This window comes from Eulemur rufifrons, chromosome 2 (genome assembly GCF_041146395.1).
Source record: "Eulemur rufifrons isolate Redbay chromosome 2, OSU_ERuf_1, whole genome shotgun sequence".
Classification (NCBI taxonomy): domain Eukaryota; kingdom Metazoa; phylum Chordata; class Mammalia; order Primates; family Lemuridae; genus Eulemur; species Eulemur rufifrons.
In genome coordinates this window covers 85200112-85220275 of record NC_090984.1, presented here as the reverse complement: position 1 = coordinate 85220275, position 20164 = coordinate 85200112, and the positions used below count along the sequence as shown (strand labels likewise).

General features: G+C 43.7%; 1 protein-coding gene across 2 annotated transcripts in view; it reads left to right on the top strand.

The window, feature by feature from the left end:
- The first annotated feature begins 5564 nt into the window (after positions 1-5564).
- Positions 5565-20164, top strand: part of GCH1 (GTP cyclohydrolase 1) — a 51387-nt gene continuing 36787 nt past the window's right edge. For both annotated transcript variants that reach the window (XM_069464962.1, XM_069464961.1), the window contains exon 1: positions 5565-6033. In XM_069464962.1, the coding sequence (XP_069321063.1) occupies positions 5691-6033 (343 nt within the window). In that variant the 5' untranslated portion in view covers positions 5565-5690. The remainder of the gene's footprint in view (positions 6034-20164) is intronic.

The following is a 20164-nucleotide window of genomic DNA, read 5'->3' as shown; positions in this document are numbered from 1 at the left end:
ATAACGGAAGCCCATTTGTTTTCCTGACTCTGCTATGGTTTGGGGCTTGAGGAGTTTGTGTTACATCCCTTCTTCTGGGAGGGACTGTGAAGGCTGGGACAGAGTTCAGCTGTGGTTGGGTACATTCTCTATTCGCATCCCTCTTTCTTGGCACCTGCTTGTTCTTCTGAGATGTATTAAAGATCCTCTACCAGAGACACACGACTGCTTGGGGTATGTCTACCTTTCCCTCAGGAGGTAGCTTTGAGCTTTGGATAGTTTCCTCAACTCAGTATGGAGCCTTTGGGCCCTCCCTTTCATCTCAGAGTCAGCTTAGTGTTCCTGTGCTTCCATTTTCTCTCCAAAAGTTGTTCCATTCCTCCTTAGACAGAAGAGAGGAAAGGTAAGAGCCCCCATTCAATTTGTTTCTCCCTATATTGGGTTGATTTAGTGAGACATCTCAGAATTCTATGGCCTCCACAGTCCTGTTTATGGGAGACAGGGGTGGGATAAAGATATTTTTCTTTTTTTTTTTTTTGAGACAGAGTCTCACTCTGTTGCCCAGGCTAGAGTGCCTGGCGTCAGCCTAACTCACAGCAACCTCAAACTCCTGGGCTCAAGCAATCCTCCTGCCTCAGCCTCCCAAGTAGCTGGGACTACAGGCATGCGCCACCATGGCCGGCTAATATTTTTTTCTACATATTTTTAGTTGTTTGGCTAATTTCTTTCTATTTTTAGTAGAGATGGGATCTGGCTCTTGCTCAAGCTGGTCTCAAACTCCTGAGCTCAAATGATCCACCTACCTCGGCCTCCCAGAGTGCTAGGATTCCAGGTGTGAGCCACCGCGCCCAACCAAAGATATTTTTCTTATATACCTTGTATCTTAATCCAGAATCTCCTCCAAAGTTTGGATTTCAAATACAGAGCCTCCATCACGTTCATTTAAAGAAATTTACTTTTTTCCAATTACCATTGCCAAATGCCTAATTTTAGTTTATCTGTTACCCTTAGTGTTTGGAAAAATTCAAACCATGTTTTTCCTTTGCTCTCACATTACAACAATGATCAACACAGAAGACTTCTGTGAAAGCAGGGGATGCCCACTGGGCATCCTCTAATTCAATTCGATTCTGACACTGTCTACCTGGAGACAGCCTCAGATTCCAGAGGTTGAGGGCTCAGTCCCCAACACTGCCCACTCCTTCTACCAGTTGCAAGTTGCAAGGCCCACTTCTGGAACTTCTGTCTGACTAGCTTCAAGTTGGGGTTCCCACGACCTCCTCTTTGAGTTTGATTAATTTGCTAGAGCAGCTCACTGTGAGTCAGGGAAACACATTTACTGGTTTATTACAAAGGATATTACAAAGGATGCAGATGAAAAGATGCATAGAGCAAAGCATGGAGGAAGGGGTGCGGAGCTTCCATGTCCTCCCCCAGGTGCCACCCTCCAGGAACCTTCACATGTTCAGCTGTCTGGAAGCTCTCGGAACTCTGTCCTCTTGGGCCTTTTATGGAGACTTCATTGGACAGGCATGACTGAATCAAGGACGACCCTGTGGAATTGTGATTGAGTCTCTCTGTGCGGCATTCCTTCCTCCAAGGCTGTGGGACAGGGACCTCTCTAGAGCAAGGGTCTTACGACTCACAATCAGAAAGGTGGGGTAAGATTAGAATTCTGCCTTGGGCTGGTCAAAGGAGAGGAGGAGAAGGTCAGAGAGAGAGAGAGAGAGAGAGAGAGAGAGAGATTGATTTTGTTTTCTGAGGCCTGCTTCTGAGACCTAAAGCTTTCCAAGTCTTATAACAAAAGAGTTATTGCCAGGCACGGTGGCTCATGCCTATAATCCTAATCCTAGCACTCTGGAAGGATTGCTTGAGCTCAGGAGTTCGAGAGTAGCCTGAGTAAGTGTGAGACCCCCGTCTCTACTAAAAATAGAAAAATTAGGTGGCTGGGCACAGTGGCGGGTGCCTGTAGTCCCAGCTACTGAGGCAGGAGGATCGCTTGAGCCCAGGAGTTGGAGGTTGCACTGAGCTATGATGATGCCACGGCACTCTAGCCTGGGTGACAGAGCAAGACTCTGTCTCAAAAAAAAAAAAAAAAAAAAAAAAATACATGAGTTATGAGCCAGGAACTGTGAACAAAAACCAATATATACATACATCATAATATCACACTTGGCAAGTGACTCTACATTTCTGTACCCCTGTGGTGTTAGGTCTTTGGCATTATATGTCTCTCTTATTTATTATGCTACTACCCTAGAAATGGTAAAATTTTTAGAAATTCCTTGTTTTTTTTGGTAGAAAGAAATTCCTAGACTGGGTCCAAGCTGAAAATGGGTCCCTTACTGGGTTAGAAACATGCATGCTGTAATAATTCTTGGCTGTGAATGCTCATAGTTCTACTGTTGAGCCTTTTGTGCTAATAAATTCTATGGGACATACTTTTCCACTTTTAGTTTATTCCTTTTTTTTTCTCCTGTTGCTACTTATAACCTCCCCTGCTAACTATCTATGTTTTCCCATTAAGCTGTTTATATAATGTTGGCTACTTTAAAGTTTCCTTGTGTTACCTTTGGGCATTTGGCTGAAAGGCATTGCCTGTATTTTACAAGTGAATATATGACAGAATGAATCCAGAGACTGCTGGTAATTGGCAACAAAGGTGCTGCTGCCTCAGCAGCAGTATGCACAAGAAAATGTTAATTTTTAGGGTAAAAATTTCCTTAGCAATTGTCTTTGGGTATGAATATGATATTGGTTAATGTTTATGAATGTTTTTAAAGGAAAGCAAACGATTACCACTAAAAAGAAATTCTTTGGCTGGGCTTGGTGGCTCATGCCTGTAATCCTAGCACTCTGGGAGGCCAAGGCAGGAGGATAGCTTGAGATCAGGAGTTTGAGACCAACCTGAGCAAGAGCAAGACCTTGTCTCTACTAAAAAATAGAAAAAATTAGCTGGGCATGGTGGCAAGCACCTGTAATCCCAGCTATTTGGGAGACTGAGGCAAGAGGATTGCTTGAGCCCAGGAGTTTGAGGTTGCTGTGAGCTAGGCTGACGCCACGGCACTCTAGCCAGGTGACAGAGTGAGACAGGGTCTCTCTGGGGCTACAGTGGGCACAAAAAGGCCCAAGAGGACAGAGTTCTGAGAGCTTCCAGTACCATCATCATAGGTCACTATAACTTCAAACTCCTGGGCTCAAGGCATCTTCCCACCTCAGCCCCCCAAACAGATGGAACTACAGATGTGTACCACCTGCCTATTTTTTTTTTTTAATTTTTTGTAGAGATGAGCATCTCACTTTGTTGCCCACGCTGGTCTCAAACTCCTGGCCTCAAGCGGTCCTCCTGTTTCAGCCTTCCAAAGTGCTGAGATTACCGGCATGAGCCACCTCACCCAACCTAAAATAAAATTCTTACTGAAACCATCTCTATTTAATCCCTCTGTCTTTAAAGTACCTCACTTTGTATCTTTGTTTTCATGAGTTACATGCACGCAAGGCCATCTTTTGAATGTTGTCTTCAACTATGCTTGAATTAGTTTGACACCCAGCAGATAAATCTGACCAGGAAGTATCAGTGGACAGTATGCAGTGCAGATAGAGGAAAAAAACATTGCAGGGCCTTGCTGATAGCAAAAAATTTACAATAAAGAGGAGAATGACAAATAGCCTTTTTCAAGGAATGAAATATGAATTTCTTGATTTACATAATTTGGTATTTAATGTACATGGGAATTCAAAAATTATCTTTAAAAAAACCCCATTGATACGAATATTTCTTCTATTTTAGACTAAAAGTGCCTACAAGGCCTGATATATTTCTTTCCTGAATGTTTAGAGCAGGGATATGCTTGGAGCAGACATCCATTAAGTACTAATTACTAATTATTAATATAATGACCAAACAATTAGTGTAGAATAATTCCATGGGCTTCCCTATTAGTTTTTCTGATCCTAAGCCTATTAATAACTGCTACCTGCTTATATGTTAGAAATAATGACATTAATTTTTTTTTTTTTATTTTTTAGAGACAGGGACCTTTGTTCAAGCTGGAGTGTAGTGGCCCCATCATAGCTCACTGCAACCTTGAATGCCTGGGTTCAAGCAATCCTTCTGCCTCAGCCTCCTGAATAGCTGGACTGTAGGCACACACCATCAGGCCTGGCTAATTTTTAAAAACCTTTTTTTGTAGAGATGGAGTCTCACTATGTTGCCAGAGCTGGTCTTGAACTCCTGGCCTCAAGTGATCTCCCCCAACTAAAGTGCTGGGATTACAGGTGTGACCCACCATGCCCCGTCCAATGATAGTAATTGGATACATGTTTTAAAATTCATCTTTGCATTGTGAGATAATCCTCAAGTGAGGAAAAAAGTCCTTTTTTTTTTTTTTGAGACAGATTCTCACTCTGTCACCCCAACTAGAGTGCAATGGTGTCATCATAGCTCACTGCACCCTCAAACTCCGGGATCAAGCAATCCTCCTTCCTCAGCCTCCGGAGTAGCTGAGACTACAGGTGCCTGCCACTACGCCAAGCTAATTTTTTCTATTTTTATAGTAGTAGAGATGGAGTCTCGCTCTTGCTCAGGATGGTTTCAACTCCTGACCTCAAGCGAGCTTTCCTCCCTTGGCCTCCCAAAGTGCTAGGATTACAGGCGTGAGCCACCGCGCAGGCCAAAGAGTCCATTTTTTAATGTCAAAGAAAACAGCCAAAGCAGATTAGATGTCACTGGTTAAAAGTCCAGTTGATCAATAGCATTTCACAATTTCTACCAATATCTGAGGAAAGGGGCTTTGCTTTGCACGTCACTTTAAAACGATTGAGCACGGAATTTTCACAATTGCGTTTCTAGAAAACGCAAAAGGGTTTTAAATGAAAGCTTTTACCTCTTCTTTGTTTATAAATCAGTTTTTCCAGGGTCAAAGTTCTGGCCAAGACAAATACTATCCTTCTAAATATAGGGACTCACATAAGGGCCACTCGATGTAACACTTGTCCTGACAGCGGTGCTACCTGATTCATAGGTGGCCAGGTGGACATATTTTTAACTAACAAAGCAAGAGTTTCAAGTCACATTATTCTCTTGCCTTAAATGCTTAAGAGTTGGTTTCCTTATTAAGGGCTTAACTCGGTCTCGTCCAGGGCAAGACCACCTGTTTGCTGGTCTTTCACAGGGTGAGGGGACCAGAGCACGGATGCAGCGCCCTCTCCGCCTGGAGAGAGGGCTGACCCGGCGCTCAGACCGTGTCTGCCCCCGCCGAGCTTCCAGCTCTTGGACGCCTGACTCTTTTCGTATTCGTTTCATCCCGCAACAACTGGAGGAGTCTAACCCGCTCCTGGGGGCCCGGGCGGGAGGCGCGGTGGGAGCCGTGGCCCGCGTCCCTAGCCTTTCCTCCGGGCATCCGGCGGGGCCGCCGCCCCTGCTCTGGGCACCCCCAGAGGGCAGGGCGCGGGGGCGGGGCGAGCGCAGTGACGCGAGGCGGCGCCGACCAATGGGAACGCCCCGCGGCGCCGGCCGAGGCGTCGGTCCGTATAAAAGAGACGCGCCGGGCTTTCTCGCCCGCAGCGGCCCCTGGCTAGGAGGGTGACTTCAATAGGTCTACCTTCACCAGGTGACTCCAGCCACAGCCCCTCGTCCGCGGCCGCCGGCGAAGTTTAGTCGCAGCCCTTGAAGCGTCCCAGAGTCCTTCTAGAGCGGCAGCGGCTGGCCCATGGAGGACGGCCCAGTGCGAGCGCCGGCGGAGAAGCCGCGAGGCGCCAGGTGCAGCAATGGGTTCCCCGAGCGGGAGCCGCCGCGGCCCGGGCCCAGCCGGCCGGCGGAGAAGTCCCCGCGGCCCGAGGCCAAGAGCGCCCAGCCCGCGGACGGCTGGAAGGGCGAGCGGCCCCGCAGCGAGGAAGATAACGAGCTGAACCTCCCTAACTTGGCGGCCGCCTACTCGTCTATCCTGCGCTCGCTGGGCGAGGACCCCCAGCGGCAAGGGCTGCTCAAGACGCCCTGGAGGGCGGCCACGGCCATGCAGTTCTTCACCAAGGGCTACCAGGAGACCATCTCAGGTCAGTGTGCCCGCGGGCTGCTCGGGCGTGCGGGGCGCGGGGGAGGTGCCTGCGGGAAGTGCGCGCCAGCCCCGGGAAGTTCCCGGAGTTGCCTCACTCTTGGCGCAGGGAGCGGAGTGCTGCCACTTCCGAACCCCGCCCTCGGCCCCAGCCCGCGGCCTCGTCTGGGCAAGGGCCGTGCGTGGGGCGCAGTTTGGGCGTCCTGAGTGGCAGCGACCTCTTCACCCGGGGACCTGCTGCAGCCGCCCTCGCTGGGTCCTCCCGGCTCCCAGCACGCTCTTCTCGAGCGTCCGGGGTTCGCGTGGATGGGACCGCGGTCACTGAACTCTCCCGAGGGCGGGACCCCGGAGCCCCTCTTGCCCGAGCGCCCAGGGCGGGATGCTCGAGGCACGGGCGGCTCCAAACTTGCCCACGATGAGGATCACCTGGGCGCTTGTTGTAGTGACACTTCCTGGGTCGTCCCTTCTGTTGAGATCCCAGTTTTCGATATGTCTGGGTTGAAGCTGTGGGGCGATGCTTCGCTGCAGACCAGGGGACCCGCACTCTCACTGACTTGCCGGGGGACCCGGGTCCCCAGAGAGTTGTAATTCTCTTTTGTCCACCTCAACGTCACTCTAGCTCAGGACATTTCCAAAATTTGGCACAGTTCTGGGAGTTCGCGATGTGAAGTTTCGTGGGCTAATTTGCTTGTCAAAGCCTTCTTCCCAACCGGGTGTGGTGGCGTGGGCCTTTAATCTCAGTTACCGGGGAGGCTGAGGCGGGAGGATCTCTTGAGTCCAGGAGTTCGAGGCTGCAGTGAGCTATGATTGGGCCACTGCACTCCAGGCTGGGCGGCGACAGAGAGCAAAACCCCGTCTCTTTAATAAAAAACAAAACCAAAACCCTCCTCTTTCACCCTAACCCTACCCCCACTCCCATCCTCGGGCCCCAAGCAACAAAGCGACCCCCGGCTGCTGCTCGGGGAGTCAGGGGGAGTCAGGGAGGCTCGCTGGGTTCTGGGACTCAGAGACACCGCGCTCTCCCCCGCCCCGTCCCCCCCAAAAGCCGGCTTGACCTACTGCTGTCCGTGCCTGAGTCGTGTCCAGCTTCCGCCCTGTGGGTGGGGAAGCAGTGTGGGTAGGATGCAGAGGCAGGGTGAAGGGAGAGTGGAAAATGACAAGACTTTGCTGCCTGTTTGCCGTGGGAACGGTGTTGGATTTTATTTAAAATAAATAAACAAAAGCAGCTGACTTCTACATCTGGGGCCAAAGACATTGTTTTCCAGTCTTACGTCTTCTGTGTGTCTTGGTGACATTTATTTCTTTGGCCCAAGAAGCCTTCTGCCTTCACCGTTTCTGGAAGAAAAACTGTGTTGCCTGGAATTGCCTGCCCCTGTTATTGCCCTGAAGGGGTATGGAACCACGGGACGAATAGACTCTGGGAAGAACAAAGTTATTTTTGCCCAGCCTTCCACACCCTAAAGGAAGGGTGTGAGAGGGTCAGAGGCCAAAAAGAAAATGAAAGTACATCCTAAAGCCAAGAAATGGACTTCTAGTTCTGTGTCCAGGTTCCCTTTTTTTACCCCTTGATCAAAAAAATTTGGAGCCTCAGAAGCAGTTTCAAAATGCAGACTGAAGAATGAACATTCAGGATTTATTTCTGTGGGTTCAACTCTTTGGAGGTTTGGGGTGTTTCTTTTTCTTTTTCTTTTTCTTTTTCTTTGTGGTGATATTCCACCATGTGATGAGAAAACATCTTAGGGCCTTGCTCATTCTGCATCTTACATACATAGAAAGGTGGTCCTACTCCACAGTGCCGGGCAGGCTGGGAATCCTGCTGTTAGAAAATTCACAGGAGAGTGTTCTATAAACTAGCATGGGTCTAATTACTCAAAGGGAGAGGGATTTCTGACCCTAAGGTCACAGAATTGTCTAAAGTGACTCACAGGTTTACTTGAACAATGGTTAGCAGAAGTTTGTCTTTTGAGCCAAGATTCAGCTAAAGAGGATGAGTGACTCCAAAGAATACTTCATTCTACCTTAGAAAATGGTTCCATCAAGTGTTAATTCATTATTTAAAATGTCCACGGACCTAGAGACAGAAAACAGATGAGTTTTTTTAGGGGCTGGGGAGGAAGAGAGGAATGGAGAGTGACTGCTTAATGGGTATGGGGTTTCCTTTTGGTGTGATGAAAATGTTCTGGAACTAGAGAAGTAATGGTAGTTGCACAACATTGTGAATGCCACTGAATTGTACACTTTAAGATGGCTAAAATGATGAATTTTATGTGTATTTTACTGTAGTGTAAAGCTGGGCACAGTGGCACATGCCTATGGTCTGAGCTACTTGGGAGACTGAGATAGGAGGATTGCTTGAGCCCAGGAGTTTGAGACTAGCCCGGGCAACATAGTGAGACCCCATCACACACACAAAAATGTCCATAGACCATTTATGATTATTATTAGTATAAGCCATTTATTGATTATTGTCATGTGCCACATAAGGATGTTTCTTTCAGTGATGGACCACATATACAAGGTATAATCCCATAAGATTATAATGGAGATAGGTCAGGTGTGGTGGCTCATGCCTGTAATCCCAGCAATTTTGGGAGGTTGAGGCGAGAGGCCAGGAGTTCAAGACTAGCCTGAGCAACATAGCAAGATCTCGTTTCTACAAAAAATAGAAAAATTAGCTGGGCATGGTGGTACATGCCTGTAGTCCCAGCTACTTGAGAGGCTGAGGCAGAAGGATTGCTTGAGTCTAGGTGTTTAAGGTTGCTGTGAGCTACGCTGACTCCACTGCACTCCAGCATGGGCAACAAAGCAAGAGCCTGTTCCAAAAAAAAAAACAAAAAACCTATAATGTAGCTGAAAAATTCCTGTTGCATAGTGACATCTTGATGATCCTGACCCTGTGTAGACCTGGGCTGATGTGTGTGTTTATGTCTAAGTTTTTAACAAAAAAGTTTAAAACTTAAAAAGAAATTTAGAAAAAAGTTTATGGAATAAAGATAGAAAATATTTTTGTACAGTTGTACAATGTGTTTGTTAAAAAAAGTTAAAAAGTTTATAAAGTAAAAAAGTTACAGTAAACTAAGTTTAATTTTTTACTGAAGAAATAATTGTTTGTAAGTTTAGTGTAGCCTAAGTGTACAGTATTTACAAAGTCTACAGTAGTGTACAGTAAAGTCCCAGGCCTTCATATTCAACTTATTATGTACTCACTCACCCGGAGCAACTTTCAGTCCTACACAGGTGTACTATTTTTTTTTTTTTTAAACAATTCATCTTTAAAGTGTTGTTTTGAGACAGTCTCATGCTGTTGCCTTGGGTATAGTGCAGTGGCATCATAGCTCACTGCAGCCTCTAACTCCTGGGCTCAAGCCATCCTCCATCCTCAGCCTCCGGAGTAGCTGGGACTACAGGGGTGTGCCATGGATGTCCAGCTAATTTTTCTATTTTTAGTAGAGACGAGGTCTTGCTCTTGCTCAAGCTGGTCTGAGCTCAAGCGATCCTCCTGCCTTGGCCTCCCAGTATGCTAGGATTATAGGCCTGAGCCACTGTACCTGGCCTTATTTTTTATCTTTTATACCATATTTTTATTGTACCTTTTCTATGTTTAGATATGTTTAGGTATACACACTTACCATTGTATTACAATTGCCTACAGCATTCAGTACAGTAACATGCTGTACAGGTTTGTAGCCCAGAGGCAATAGCCTATACCACATAGCATAGGTGTGTGGTAGGCTATACCATCTAGGTTTGTGTAAGTACATTCTATGATGTTAACCCTAACCCTAACCCTAACAACCCATTTCTTGTCTAACGACCTATGTATCCCTATTGTTAAGCAATACATGACTGTATTGTTTATGGGTTAAGTGCTTTATATGGATGGTCTTGGTTAATCTTTAACTTTGAGATAAACACTTCTCTTACCCTATGACAAGGAAACTGAGGCAGAAAGCTTGACAGCTTACAAGGAGTACAGCTGGTATTTGAATCCAGGACTGCAGAACTCTTAGCTATTTACTTCCTTATTGCTACGTAGAGAAATGAATCAGTGTACCTCATTTATTACATATTTCAAACTGTGAGTTGAGTCACCAGCATTGAAAAAGTGGAGTAGAATGGGTAAGATCCATCTATCACGTGTAGTAAGGATAAATGTTTTGAGGAACTTATGTGTAGGTTTTATAGGTATGATTTTTTTTGTGCACTGGCTCCAGATGTAAAATATATTTCTGTGGGTTGTAGCCAAAAGTTTCAAAGTCTCTCCATAAGGGATCATGCTTAAGGGTTTAATATTGATTTTTTTTTTCTTTTTTAAAAGATACATAATTAAAGGGAAGACAGTGGAGCAGATGATGCTGAACTTAAAGGAATGAACCTAAAATGGTGGTGTTCTAGGTCTTAGACAGATCTGGGTGGGAAAGAGAAGGAAGGATACAGGTGGGAGATGGGAGTGGATGGGGACCCAAATATTTATTTATTTATTTTTTGAGACAGTCTCACTCTGTTGCCCGGGCTAGAGTGCCGTGGCGTCAGCCTAGTTCACAGCAACCTCAAACTCCTGAGCTCAAGCGATCCTACTGCCTCAGCTTCCTTAGTAGCTGGGACTACAGGCATGCGCCACCATGCCCGGCTAACTTTATATATGTATATTTTTAGTTGTCCATATAATTTCTTTCTATTTTTAGTAGAGACAGGGTCTCACTCTTGCTCAGGCTGGTCTCGAACTCCTGAGCTCAAACGATCCACCTGCCTCGGCCTCCCAGAGTGCTAGGATTACAGGCGTGAGCCACCGCCCCGGCTGGGACCCAAATATTTAAGTCTGTAGAAAATATAGAAGAGAGTAAAAGAGAAAACAGTCCTGCACAATCCCCAGTTTTTCTTGCTCTGTCACTCAGGCTAGAGCGCAGTGATGCGATCAGAGCTCATTGCAGCCTCAAACTTCTGGGTGGGCTCAAGCCATCCTCCTGGCTCAGCCTCCTAAGTAGCTAGGACTACAGGCACATGCCACTATGACTGGCTACATTTTTTATTTTTTGTAGAAATGGGGTTTCACTATGTTGTCCAGTCTGATCTCGAACTCCTATCCTCAAGCAATCTTCCCACCTTGGCCTCCCAAAATTCTGGGATTACAGGCATGAGCCACTGTGCCCAGCCTACTTCTTTAGAGAACGTAAGTCAGTGACCACTATAGGTTGTTTTTGGTTAGAAACAAACTTCTCTGAAACTCACTTTTCTATGCTTGTAAACAAGATACAGGACGTTATATCTTTTTTATTTTCGTATTTTGTATATTAATTCCTGGTTAGTAATGTTGACTTAAGTGTTGTAAAATATAAGTTGGTATTTTAGATTCCTCAAATTTTTCTTTCCCCCAGTTCCTTTTGTATGGATTGATGCTAATTTCTGCTGTTGTGAGGAATTTGTCAGTTTTCCTTACACTGCAGCTGCTCTCCAAGACCCTTGCCTGGTGTACCTTTCCCCTACTTTCCAGTGTGTACCTTACACACACTGTGGTCACCTGTGACGGAGCTGTCGGGGTTGTGCAAGTCTCCTGGTTACTGTTCACTGCTGGACTGTAGCTTGTGGGCTGTGGGGGAGGGCTGGAGGAGACGCCTTCCTCTCTCCCAGGGTACTAGCTGTCCTTTGAATCTAGCATCACAGGCTGATCTTTAGACCAGCTCAGAACAACTAATCTTTATTTCTGTTCCACTTCAGTTTAGCCACATCCTAGTTCTCTTACATATTCAAAGTTTTGCCCTGGTGAGTTCTCTTTTCTATATAAAGTACCTTTCCTACGTTTCTACTATTCTTTTATTCAGAACTTACACTTTATTAAATTGGAGGGTCTACCATTCCCTGAGGTCCTTGGTCTTCATGCCATTGTGACTGACCCTTGCAGGCATGAATTGGAACAACCTTTTAGATAGCATTATCTACCAAAGGTTGGATAGGTATAACTTATCCCTGTTGTCCTTTTTATGAGTTTATGGGAATATGCAAGAGTCTCGAATCTTGACTTTTCTGTCACATTTCTAGTTAAAGTAGGTTTTAGCTTATCTGGGCTGCCAAGGCAGTTTTTGTAAATCACATGGACGGTTTCCAGAATTTGGGGAAGCATGTGTGTGATGCAGCATGAGAAGATGGCACTGGAGGGGACTGACTCCTCAACACTTTCCCCATCTGGGCTGCGGAGGACAGTGAGTCACGTCTCTGCCTCAACCATTTTCACTGCAAGATTATGTCTAATTTCTAAAGATAAAGCAAGGCAATTAGATGCTTTGTTTATACAAAAATGCATTTTAGCTATTTCATACTAAAATGTGGTAGCAATCCTGAAGGTCTTTGTTTTTGAATCTCAAACCTCTTTGATTTACTAAATTAGACTGACATGGTGACCTAGGAAGTTTAACAACTTCTAAGGTGTGAAGAGGAACAAAAACTCAAGTTATTTACTATTCTCTCCTATATATCATGGGTGAAAGGTGAATTTATGTCCCAAATTTTAAAGTATATTATAGAAAATTTCCTCTCATCATTATGACATGCTATTTTGGATGTCTGGCTTGTTTAAATCTTAATTCATTAATAATTTTTGTTTTTAATTTATATTGTTAATGAGTACTTACATAGAACTTAGTTCTGTTTGTTGCCAGAAAAAGCATGGTGAATAAAGAACAAAAAATAAGACTGTTGAAATAGCCTATGATTGGAATTTGGGACTAGTCCAAATGGATTAAAACTGTTAAGTTACTGAGAGGCGGGGCACAGTGGCTCATGCCTATAATCCTATAATCCTAGCACTCTGGGAGGCCGAGGCAGGAGGATCGCTTGAGGTCAGGAGTTGGAGACCAGCCTGAGCAAGAGCGAGACCCTGTCTCTACTAAAATAGAAAAAATTAGCCGGGCATGGTGGCGCATGCCTGTAGTCTCAGTTACTCGGGTGGCTGAGGCAGTAGGATCGCTTGAGCCCAGGAGTTTGAGGTTGCTGTGAGCTAGGCTGATGCCACGGTACTCTAGCCAGGGTGACAGAGCAAGACTCTGTTAAAAAAAAAAAAAAAAAGTCCCAAAACAATAAATGTTGGTGTGGATGCAGAGAGATAGGAACACTCATACACTGCCGGTGGGACTGCAAACTAGTGCAACCTCTGTGGAAAGCAATATGGAGATACCTTAAAGAAATACAAGTAGACCTACCATTTGATCCAGCAATCCCCCATTACTGGGCATCTACCCAAAAGAACAAGACATTCTGTAAAAAAGACATCTGTACTCAAATGTTTATAGCAGCACAATTCACAATTGCAAAGATGTGGAAACAACCCAAGTGCCCATCAATACATGAGTGGATTAATAAAATGTGGTATATGTATACCATGGAGTACTACTCAGCTATAAGAAACAGTGGTGATATAGCACCTCTTGTATTTTCCTAGATAGAGCTGGAACCCATTCTACTAAGTGAAGTATCCCAAGAATGGAAAAATAAGCACCACATGTACTCACCATCAAATTGGTTTCACTGATCATCACCTAAGTGCACATATAGGAATAACATTAATCGGGTGCCAGGCAGATGGAGGGGGGGAATGGATGTATACATACATAATGAGTGCGATGCGCACTGTCTGGGGGATGGACACAGTTGAAGCTCTGACTGGGGGGAGGCGGGGGAGGCAAAGGCAATATAACGTAACCTAAACTTTGTACCCCCATAATATGCTGAAATAATAAAAAAAACCCCAGCTCAATGAAAGCATTTAGTAAAGGAACTTGATGTATGCTGGGAGGTGGGGGCACGAATGGGTGAACTGATGTTTGAATAACAACAGTGCTGAACGCTGTCTGAGTCCTCACATGTATTATCTCATTTGGTCTTCACAGTAGCCCTAGGGGGTAGGTAATATTATTCCATTTTATAGGTAAGGAAACTGAGGTACAGAGAACTTACCTGAGATCATATCTTGAAAGTAGCAGAGTTCAGAGGATGATAGAGAATGAGAATCATCATAACCTCTCATATTCTATTTAATTTTGATCATATTTACTAATTTATTTGAATCCTTTCTCCTCTTCCCCACCCTCACACCCCTTTTGTATTTTCTCTGCTGTTAGCTTTGTCCAGCTCTAGAAACCCTTCTATGCCTGGGCATTTCCCAACTGAGTCATTCGGAGCATACTTCTGTAATTGGAGTCTGGTATTTGGTTGAATTAGACTGTAGTATTAAAATTTACCAGAAGAGGGCAACTGTCTAATTAGATCCTTGATTATGAATCCTGAATTGTATGAACCATTTAAGAATTAAGATTCCAGGTTAATCAAACAAATACTAATATTTCCTATGGTTACAGATCCTCTATTGAGTCTTTAGTAATTACATTAGGGATAATTTAGATTGGGTTAATCAAAGAGTATCTGAACTGAGGTAAGTGTGTTTTACTCAAGGCCAAGGGGACATTGATTCACTAGAATTTTGGCCTATTAGTCGCAGTTTTTTAGACCCTTTTAGAGAAGAGGGATTGTCTGTACACACCTTTGAATCTCCAGCAAATTGCCCAGCGCATGTGCAGGACTTGATGAATGTTTGAATTAATTTCTTGAAGACAGGGACCACTTCGTAACTCTTATGGTCTTCCTCCTAGCACAGTGCCTCTGTTTGTAAGTGCTCAATAAATGGGGGTTATTTTATAAACTAAAAAACACGGGAGACTTAGCTTTATGAAAAAGAAAACCACAAAAGTAATTCTTATTGGATCTCCTGAACATTTCTAGGCCACAAGTCAATCATACTTTAGACATCTTTGTATCCTTCATGAAGCCCTGTTCCACTGGAGCCCGCCTGTTTGTCCACATGGTTCCTTCTGTATCCAGCTGGCTTGTCAGTCTAAGACATCAGCTGAAGCACGTGGCTGTTTCCCTGCCACATCAAAATTCTTATGGAGAAGAATCTCCAGAAAATTGGTCAGGACTTCAGTTTTTAAACTCTTTATTGTAGAAGTGTTCAAATATACACAAAATTAGAATAATATAATGAGCTTCTACATACTGATCATGCTGCCTCAGCAGTTGTCAACATAAACGTAGGTCTGTCTTGCTGCATCCCTCCTGCATTACACACCCGCCCCTCGCTGGAGTATTTTAAGGCAAGTCCCAGATATGTCATTTCACGATAAATACTGCAAAATATCTCTGAAATGTAAAGATTTTTAAAACCCATAAAATATGATCACACTTGAACTTAACAAAAAATTCCTAGTATCAAATATATAGCCAGTGTTTACATTTCTCTGATTTTTCTCACAGGTGTCTCTTTACGAGTTGGTTTGTTTGAATTAGGATCCAAAAAAGATTCACACATATTAGATAAGTCTCCTTAAGGTTCTTTTAATTTGTTACAGTTTGATCTTCTTAGTCCCTGATAATTTGTTAAAGAAACAGGGTCATTTGTCCTGTGGCATTTCCCACATTCTGGGTTTTGCTTATTAAATTTTCATGATCTAGTAACATGTCTCTTTAGCTCCTACGTTGCTTATGTACTAGTTTTTAGACATAGAGGCTATTAGGAGGCGGCTAAATGTCTAGTTGTCTTTTTGTGTTGTTAAGATCAAGCAGATTTAGGTGTTGTCAGCCCCATTTGTCCATTACAGGGTTTCTCACCAGCATTTTACTTACTGCTTTTAGTAGTCACTGGTGAGTGTCTAGACCCAGTATTTGTTAGAAGTTGTCAAATAATGTTTGGTCCTTTAATTTCTTCTGAATTTATTAGCTGGAGTTCTTCCATAAAGGAGGTATAAGGGAACTCTTTAGACTATCTTTGTAAATTACTTAAAATAAAGTGTAACAACAGAAGATTGTTACTTTCTTTAATATATTTCTTTAATTCTACAGTGAAAGTCCTACCTAATATGACTCAATCTAGAAGCCATAAAAGAAAAAATTGTAACTTATGTAAAAATTAAGAATGTTTACGTGTCAAATAACAAATGAAGTGAAATGACAAACCAGGAAGAAACCTTTACAATTCATATCCTAGGCAACAGGCTGATAAAGAGAGATATTAGAAATTGATGTGAGAAATACAAATGACTCTTAAAATGTGGAAAGATGATCCACCTCTGTGGTCCCCAACCCCTGGGCCGAGTCCTCCATGGCCTGTTAGGAAACAGGCTGTGCATCACTGCCTGAGCTATGCACCATCACCCCCCATGACACCCCACCCCGCCACCCCCAGTCCGTGGAAAAATTGGCTACCATGAAACTGTTCCCTGGTGCCAAAAAGTTTGGGACCGCTGGTCTACCTCACCCTCAATAAAAGAAGTTCACACAGACCACCCTAAGATACTGTTTTCCTTATTAGAGTGACAAACATCCAGAAATTTGATTCTGTATAACATCATTTAAGTTTTATAAGGGAACAAATAATTATGTTAGCAATAGCTCTCCTTATAGAGGGTAATTTGGCAACATCTATCAAATACAAATGTATATATTCTACTTGGAAATTCTGTCTCTGAGAATTTATCTTAGATATGTGTGCTAGTTTCATACATGAAATTATGTATGCTCAAGGTTGGTGAGTGTAGCTTGGATGGAAGCAACGTAAATATCCAGTCTCTTAGAATGGCAAAATGATGCATTCTATAGGAAATGGCATATAGTGAAGAACTGTGGGCTTGGGTTCATTGGAAAGTGTTTGCATGCCTGGGCCGCCATATATAAAAAGTTTTATTACCCTGAGGCTGCCCTGCTGTGAGTCATTTATTCCTGACTAGCAGGATCAAGTGAGTTTTCTTTTGGTATGTATTTGGTTGATGGGTGGTGGGGAATGGCATCCTTAGGTCTTGAAGAGTATGAGAACCAAAACTTTGGGATGAGGCGTTCTACCTGGTGGCAGGCTTGCAGTGACCCAGCCTTCCTATCCCCGAGCATTCTGCTGACCAGGAGATCACCCCACCCATCCCTATCACAGCCCGCACTTGAACCCAGAGAGGCCCGAGGACAAGTTAGTTCACTAGCCCAGTCTCAGTCTAGTCTTCCCCAGGACTCAAGCACAGTATCCAGGGAATCTGGGCGCTGGGAATTACCTGACCTGGTCCACCACCACTGGCACTTGAACATTCTCCCTGGGTCTGAGGTCCAGCTGACCCAACTTGCCAGCAACACCACAGTGAGTACACACCTGTATGAGCTGAAAAGCAGTGCATGTCTCCCTGTCTACATGGAGCAGCGGTGCTCGCTATAGAGGAGAACATGCAAGTCACAAAGCTGTCTGTTTTGAGCTGAGGGAAAAGAGTCTTCAAAACCCATTTAAGGCAGGGAACCATCAGAAAGGCATTTTCTGCAGATCTCAGCAACATTGTGGCTTCTCTGAGGTTTGACTCAATAGAGAGTCATGAGCCTCAGGTTAACAGCATGATAGGGAAAGTGGATCACTTTTCTAATACAGACCAGTACATCGTCACCTGAGACAACAGAGAACCTCTCACTGTAAACAAAGTTCGAGCATCTACCCACTGGCTTCTACTACAGCTGGCTTTTACCTGTAAGTGCCACCTACTGGCCCTGGAGAGGTTTTTATGTTGGTTTTTTTTTTTTTTTTTTTTTTTTTGAGACATAGTCTCACTTTGTTGCCTGGACTAGAGTGCTATGGCATCAGCATAGTTCACAGCAACCTCATGCTCCTGGGCTCAAGCAATCCTCCTGCCTCAGCCTGCCGAATAGCTGGGACTACAGGTGCACACCACCCCCCCCGGGTAATTTTTTCTGTTATTCTCTGTTTAGTGGAGACAGGGTCTGCTCAGGCTGATCTCAAACTCTTGACCTCAAGTGATCCTCCCACCTCAGCTTCCGAGAGTGCTAGGATTATAGGTGTGAGCCACCGTGCCTGGCCTGGCCCTGGAGATTGAAGTGTACAACCCGATTTAAAACTAGCTGTCAGGGGGCATAGTGCTGGAGAATGAGACAAACTTCCTGAGACTGCTGAAATTCCAGTACTGCAGAAAGTGGAGAGTCTACTCATATACCCAGTAAGTCTCTAGTACAGTCAGCATCTGAGAAAGCCACTGCACAAAAGCTTTCTATAGCCAAGGAACTTGTACAGGGCCTTGGTCTCCTGAAAGCACCCAATATCAAAGCCAAACCACCAAACACAACATACAATATACTCATATCCTCAAAAGGGAGAGAAAAACAAAACCCCAAAAAGTCCCATCCAAATGATAGTAAATTCAAAAATAAGAAGTGATATTTTCTCCAGAAGAGAAGGAACCAGCATGGGAACTCTGGCAATATGAAAAAACAGACTGTTTTGACACCCCCAAAGGATCACACTAACTCTCGAACAATGGATCCCAGCCAAAAGGAAAAGTTTGAAATGACAGATAAAGAATTCAAAATATGAATTGCAGTTAAGCTCAATGAGATCCAAGAGAAAGTTGAAAACCAACACAAAGAAATAATAATAATAAAAAAATTCAGGACATAAACGAAAAATTCACTAAAGAGAGATTTTTAAAAATCAAGAACAGGCCAGGCGCGGTGGCTCACGCCTGTAATCCTAGCACTCTGGGAAGCCGAGGAGGGTGGATTGTTTGAGCTCAGAAGTTTGAGACCAGCCTGAGCAAGAGTGAGACCATATCTCTAGTAAAAATAGAAAGAAATCAGCTGGACAACTAAAAATATATATAGAAAAAATTAGCCAGGCGTGGTGGCGCATACCTGTAGTCCCAGCTACTCAGGAGGCTGAGGCAGTAGGATTGCTTGAGCCCAGGAGTTTGAGGTTACAGTGAGATATGATGATGCCATGGCACTCTAGCCAGGGCAACAGAGTGAGACTCTGTCTCAAAAAACAAAAACAACAACAACAAAAACCTGAGAACATCTGGAAATGAAAGACTTACTTAGGGAATTACAAAATACAGTGCAAAGTTTTGACAATAGACTAGACCAAACTGAAGAAAGGATTTTGGAGCTTGAAGACAAGGCTTTCAAATTAACCCAGACAAAACTATAAGGAATTAAATGAACAAAATCCAAGAAATATGAGACTGTAAAACATACAAATGTAAGAATCACAGGTATTTCTGAGGGAGAAGCAGAAAAATCAAAAAGTCTGGAAACCTATTTGAGGGAGATCTAAATCTCCCTCCATCCAGATACAAGAAGGTCAAAGAACACCTGGGAGAGTCATTGCAAAAAGGACGTCACCAAGGAATATATTCATCAGATGACAGTCTAATGACTAGCCAAAACAAATGTGAAGGAGAAAATTCTATGAACAGTGAGATGAAAGCATCAAATAACTTATAAAGGAAAACCCATCAGACTAACAGCAGAAACCATACAAGCCAAAGAGACTGGGGTCCTATCTTTAGGCTTCTTAAACAGAATAACTGTCAGACATGAATTTTGTATACTGCAAAACTAAGTTTCATGAACAAAGAAGAAATAAAATCTTTCCCAAACAAGCAAATGCTAAGGGAATTTGTCACCAGTAGACTGGTCCTACAAGAAGTGGTCAAAGGAATTCTAAACATTGAAAAGAAAGGTCAATACTCACTAGTATAAAAACATTCAAAAGTAAAAAACTCAGCTCTTATAAAACAGTAACACAATGGAGAATACAAAGCAGCTAGGTAAGAAACAATATGATGACTGGAACAGTATCTCACATATCAATATGAACTTTGAATGTAAATGGTTTACATGTCCCACTCAAAAGAGGTAGTTTGATGGAATGGATAAAAAAAAACACAACTCAAATATCTCTTGTCCTCAAGAAACTGACTTAACTCATAAATATCCTCATAAGACTCAAGGTAAAGGGGTGGAAAAAAATATCCCACACAAATGGAGACCAAAATTGAGCAGGAGTAGCTATTACATCAGATAAAAGAGACCTTAAATCAACAACAATAAAAAAGAAAGAAAAAAGATGAAGATCATTATATAATGATGAAAGGATCAATTCAACAAGAACATATAACAATCCTAAATATATGTGCTGCTAACACGGGAACTCCCGGATTCATAAAACAAATACTACCAGACCAAAGAAAAGAAATAAACAGCAATACAGTAATAGTGGGGGACTTCGACACTACACTGACAGAACTAGGCAGATCATTGAGGCAGAA